Source organism: Nomascus leucogenys, chromosome 3, assembly GCF_006542625.1.
Source record: "Nomascus leucogenys isolate Asia chromosome 3, Asia_NLE_v1, whole genome shotgun sequence".
Lineage (NCBI taxonomy): Eukaryota > Metazoa > Chordata > Mammalia > Primates > Hylobatidae > Nomascus > Nomascus leucogenys.
Window position 1 is genome coordinate 137,575,381 of NC_044383.1, and position 6,000 is coordinate 137,581,380.

At 41.6% G+C, this 6,000-nt stretch overlaps 1 protein-coding gene and 1 non-coding gene across 2 annotated transcripts in view; one reads left to right on the forward strand and one right to left on the reverse strand.

Annotated features, from left to right (window-relative positions):
* ARMT1 (acidic residue methyltransferase 1) overlaps window positions 1–3,972 on the forward strand; it is a 160,694-nt gene extending 156,722 nt beyond the window's left edge. The window contains exons 13-14 of the mRNA XM_030809852.1: window positions 1,316–1,552; window positions 3,772–3,972. Of these exons, the coding sequence (XP_030665712.1) occupies window positions 1,316–1,552; window positions 3,772–3,972 (438 nt within the window). The remainder of the gene's footprint in view (window positions 1–1,315; window positions 1,553–3,771) is intronic.
* LOC115834504 lies at window positions 1,646–1,752 on the reverse strand. Its single transcript, XR_004029452.1, has one exon. It is a non-coding gene; the product is annotated as a U6 spliceosomal RNA (small nuclear RNA).
* Window positions 3,973–6,000: the final 2,028 nt, after the last annotated feature.

Sequence of the window (6,000 nt, forward strand, 5' to 3'; positions counted from 1 at the left end):
TATTAAGTGTACAATTCAGTGGTGTTAAGTACATTCACAGTGTTGTGCAATCATTATCACTATCCACTTCTAGAATTTTTCTATCATCTCAAACTGAAACTTCGTGCCAATCAGACAATAGCTCACACTTCTCTTCTTCCCCAGCCCCTGGTGACTTCTATCTTACATACAATTTCTATGAATTAGCCTATTCTATGTACTTCATATAAGTGGAATTATACAATATTAGTCCTTTTGTGTCTGGCTTATTTCACTTAGCATGTTTTCAAGGCTCATCCATGTTGTAGTTGTAGTATGTGTCAGAATTTCATTTATTTTATTTTATTTTTTTCTTGAGACCGAGTCTTGCTCTGTTGCCCAGGCTGGAGTGCAATGGCGCAATCTTGACTTACTGCAGCCTCTGCCTCCTGGGTTCAAGTGATTCTCCTGCCTCAGCCTTCCGAGTAGCTGGGATTACAGGTGCCTGCCACCATGCCTGGCTCATTTTTGTATTTTTTTTTTTTTTTTTTAGTAGAGATGGTGTTTCACCATGTTGGCCAGGCTGATCTCGAACTCTTGACCTCAAGTGATCCAGCCGCCTCGGCCTCCCAAAGTGCTGGGATAATAGGCATGAGCCACCACACCTGGCCTTAAATTCTTTTTGTAAGTAACTCTGGCCTAATCTTAAGTAATAGGCTAATACAGAGAATGTGCCTCACCCTCCAGCATACTGTGTGTTTTGGCTTTAAGATCTTGGGACAGCTTCTCAGAGGAAGACACCACTCCTCCCCATAGTTGCAGCTGTTCACCTCCCAGACTCACTGGTAAAGTTAGAAGACGCTTCTGAAAAACTGCCCATCTATATTTTCCTCACAGCAGTTGTGAAGACTTGCTGAGGTGGATTTGAGGTGGGGCTCTCATGGGATACAGCATTAGAAGGGGGGACATTTTGCTCTTCCTGATGTTTATATACCGGCAATGTCCCATTGGTCGGGGCAGAAAGTTGAAGCTGCTTTTGCTTATGGAGCTCATAGAGTGTGTGTGCACATACCAGCAGGCTTAATTTTAAAATCTGACCCCAGAATTGTGCTGTCTACAGTTTTATCTCATTGATTTTTCAAATAAGGGTCCTCTAATGTGTTGTTTTTAGCTGTAACTGTCTTAAGACTTGTTTGTCCAGCGCATATGCTTAGCAAAATCTCTGTTTGGGATGAACTCCATTCTTTATTCATAAAGAAGGTATGAAGCGAATTCCATTGACTTCTGATGTGTCATGTTTATACAGTTTTCCTAAATAAATACAAAAGGAGTTATCAGCATTCTCTTGACTTCCTAGATTAAAACTTTGGAACAGACTAAAGCCATTGAAGATCTAAACAAATCCAGAGACCAGCTGGAGAAGATGAAGGAGAAAGCTGAGAAAAAGCTCATGTCTGTCAAGTCAGAACTGGATACCACAGAACATAAGGCTAAGGAGAATAAAGAAAGGGCCAGAAACATGATAGAAGTGGTAACCAGTGAAATGAAGACACTAAAAAAATCTCTGGAAGAAGCAGAGAAGAGAGAAAAGCAGGTGGGTCTAAATCTGGTGATGAAACCTAGTTTAGGAAATGACAGGACAATTCAAGAGCTTGATATTAATAATTATTCATGCATTTCTTTTTTAAAAAGTATGGACTGTTTCATGAATTTGTATGTCATCATTTCACGAGGGCCGTGCTAATCTTCTCTGTATCGTTCCAATGTTAACACATGTGCTCCCGAAGCGAGAACTAGTCACATATTTATTCAAAAGCAATTTACAAAGCTTTCTATATCTTTCCAACATATCCACCTGCCCCTCCAGCATCTTTTTGGCATTCAAGTAACCATATGATTTACCCCACTAAGAAAAATTATTCACATTTCCATGGCACAAATTGTAGGAAAGGAAAAGACATTCAAGCAGCGGAAGGGTTTTGGCGAAAAAACAGGTTCTGGTTCTGGGGAGGTTTTTGTTATGTTAGGTGATTGCCCCTGAAGTTTGCATCATCATAGAGCTCTTAACGTTAACCAGGGCTTTGGCCTCAGGAGGGAAGCCTTATCTGTAGCAGAGATCAGTTGCAGGAAACAGCCCCAAATCTCAAACAGTGGCACCCAGACTTGATGGCCGACCAGGCACAGATGTAAGCCATAAAAAAGTACTCATTTGCTTGCTGGCTACAAGAAGGAGCATTTTATCTAGTGAGTCCATCAGGAGGTCAGGCATAAAGAAACATGTACCGGGCAGCTTGACCTCCATTGCTTTTGGCTTTTGTCTCTTTCTCCTTTTGAAGCTCAAAAGGGCATAGAGTGGACTCTGATCCTAGGATTTTTTTTTTTCCCTGCTTTGGCTGCCTCTGTTTTGGTTCATGTGTCAAGCAGAGACGGGGAAAGCCAAACGACACAATGAGTGTTCTCAGAAAGGCAACTTCTTCGGAATGAAAAGCTTTGGCCACATTTGAAAGGGTAGAAGTCTGAGAGAAACTTTTTCATCAGGGAGACTAGGTTGGTGTCTTAGTCCTTTCAGGCTGCTATAACAAAGTACCATCTACTGGGTGGCTTATAAATAACAGAAATCTCTTTCTCACAGTTCTGGAGGCTGAGAAGTCCAAGATCAAGGTGTCTGGTGAGCACAGCTTCCTGGTTCAGAGTCAGCCCCTTCTTGCTGTGTCCTCACATGGTGGAAGGAGCAAGGCAGCTCTCCGGGGCTTCTTTTGTAAAGGCACTAATCTTATCCATGAGTGCTCCACCCTCATGATCTAATCACCCACCAAAGGTCCCACCTCCTGATATCTTCACATTGCTCATTAGATTTCAACGTAAAAATTTTGAGGGGTCATAAAATTCAAACTATAACAGCTAAAACCATTCCCAAATTGGACTCTGCAAGGGAAGGAGGTTGCAGAGCAAATGAGCCTGGGGTGGGACTGTTTGGGTGGCATTCTCTTGGATGTAACTATATTCAGTTTGGATCATCCCTTTTCTAAAATGGAGGGTGCCTTTAATGAGGTGTTGGCCAGATGCCCTGATTTATCTGCTTTTGCATTAACCTAGAACCACAGAAACAAGCCTATGAGAATTTGAAGAGGTATGAGGCATATTTCAACCATTGTCCCCAGCCCCTACTTTTCTTTCTTCAATGGACAAATAGAAGTCCCAGAGCAGTCCCATGGAATATGGCTTGTGAAATGGCAATCTGGGTGACATGACTTGATAATAATTTAGAAGTCCTCCTGTTTTCATTAGCTTATACTTTCTTGCTATTTGTTCCTTTTTTTTTTTTTCAGTGTAAGAGGTTGTCAGGCAGCTAAAATCCCAAAGCATGTTTACTATCCATTGACACAACCCCACCGACATTTGTTTAGTTCTTCCTAGTATGCAGAGCACACACACAGTCACCATTTCATGTGACCTGAATTTCAGAGCAGCCCTCCGAGGTAGTTGTATCCCAACCTGGAGATGAGAAAATGAAGGCTTAGTGAGGTCTGGGTCTCATTCATGGTTACTTAACTTGGATTCTTGACTTAGTAGCCAATACCGCATCAGTTGGCTCATCAGAAAAGTGATTGTGAAATCTCTGAAGGTTGGCGGTTGCTGTGACTTATCTGGAGTCTGGTATTTTATAAGTGAGAGAACTAGGAAGAGGGTAGATAATTTCCCTACCTCATGCAAACCTGGGTTTTCTACAGGTTTTTTGTTTGTTGCATTTGGCTCAGCCGTAGTTGATAGATTTTGTTCTCCCGGTTAATGAGTTTCTGTTTGATATTGCAGCTGGCAGACTTCAGGGAGGTGGTGTCCCAGATGCTAGGCTTGAAGGTGACCAGCCTTGCTCTTCCTGATTATGAAATCATCAAGTGTCTTGAAAGACTGATCCATTCACATCAGCATCACTTTGTTACCTGTGCCTGCCTCACAGATGTGACTACCAGGCAAGAGAGGCACCCACAAGGAAATTTACAACTTCTTCATTGAATACTGTATCTCTTGAGAGAGGTGGCCATAAGACATGGGACACAATTCCCAATTTCACAAATTCCTCATGTCTTTGAGATTTGATCAGTTAGTGAATATTTTATGCTTTGATGATATAGTGAGAATGCATCACTTTCAAAAACGATCTCAAAAGTGTCAGCCTTAGATAAACGTTTAGCATTAAAAACGCTCATTATTTCATTTACTAGCATTTTAGGATCCAGAAGAATTCCACCAGATTGCATGAGTTAGATTGGGAAATGGGAGTGGGAGATTAACATTGGGGGGTATCTATTTTAAGTCAGGGTCTTCACTAGCCAATTTATTTCTCACAATAACCATGTGGAGAAGCTGTGACTTTTTTTTTTTTTTTTTTTTTTTTTAGGTTTTAGGGTACGTGTGCACACTGTGCAGGTTTGTTACATATGTATCCATGTGCCATGTTGGTTTGCTGCACTCATTAACTCGTCATTTAGCATTAGATATATCTCCTAATGCCGTCCCTCCTCCCTCCCCCCTCCCCCCACCCCACAACAGTCCCCGGAGTGTGATGTTCCCCTTCCTGTGTCCATGAGTTCTCATTGTTCAATTCCCACCTATGAGTGAGAACACGCGGTGTTTGGTTTTTTGTCCTTGCAATAGTTTACTGAGAATGATGTTTTCCAGTTTCATCCATGTCCCTACAAAGGACACGAACTCATCATTTTTTATGGCTGCGTAGTATTCCATGGTGTATATGTGCCACATTTTCTTAATCCAGTCTATCGTTGTTGGACATTTGGGTTGGTTCCAAGTCTTTGCTATTGTGAATAGTGCCGCAATAAACATACGTGTGCATGTGTCTTTATAGCAGCATGATTTATAGTCCTTTGGGTATATACCCAGTAATGGGAGCTGTGACATTTTTATTTTACAAACTTTCTGGGGCTCAGACATGGACTTACCTATCCAAGGTTGCCGTTGGGTAGTGGTGGAACCAGGATGGACAACTCATTGGTCCTGCCTCAAAGGCCATGCCTCTTCTCCTGCTACACAGGCTCAGTTTCTCCTGAATCTCTGTGATGCTGGTGGGAATTGTTTGCATAGAAGAAGGACAGTACCCCTGCCATCAAGAGTTAATGTCCAGGCTGGGCGTAGTGATTCATGCCTGTAATCCCAGCACTTTGGGAGGCCAAGGTGGGCATATCATTTGAGGTCAGGAGTTTGAGACCAGCCTGGCTAACATGGTGAGACCCTGTTTCTACTAAAAATACAAAAATCAGCCAGGTGTGGTGGTGCGTGCCTGGAATCCCAGCTACTCAGCAGGAAAAGCGCTTGAACCCAGGAGACGGAGGCTGCAGTGAGCCGATTGTGCCACTGCACTCCAGCCTGGGCCACAGAGTGAGACTACGTCTCAGAAAAAAAAAAAAAAGATTTAATGTTCGAAAATGACAGATTTACAAGTGTAAGCTATATGATTTCTTCAAAAAGCAAAAGCAATATACCTAATTCATTTGGATCAAACTTACATAGGTCTCAGGTCCTGTAAGAAACTTGCCTGTTCTAAATGTTGCTACCAGATTGCATCTGGTGGTAATTGTTAATGTTTCAGCAGGGCTGGTCTCAGTCCTTTAAAATGGAAAGCTTTATTTGGAGCCCAACCCTGTAAGATGAAGAAATCCTATACAGTCTTATTCACCAATATATCCAATACACCCACAGCAATTGTACCTTTTTAAGATCAGGATTTTTTTATGAATTCCTGTCACTTTCTGTTTTCCATTTAAATTTCTATTTTACAAATTTTTCAGGGAATCATATTCTTAACTTCACTGAGAAAAATGTGTTACTCTTTTGGACAATTTATCTTATTTCTATCATATAAGATGTATTTTTTTATTGTCCTTAAAAGAAGCTCTAGCATGAAATTAAAGGAAAGGGAAAGAAATAGATCTGGTGCACCCGAACATTAGGAGAAAATGAAAAATACACAACCAGCTGTTTGTGAGTCATCAAAAAGTCAAAGTCAGCCTGGCCAACATGGCAAAA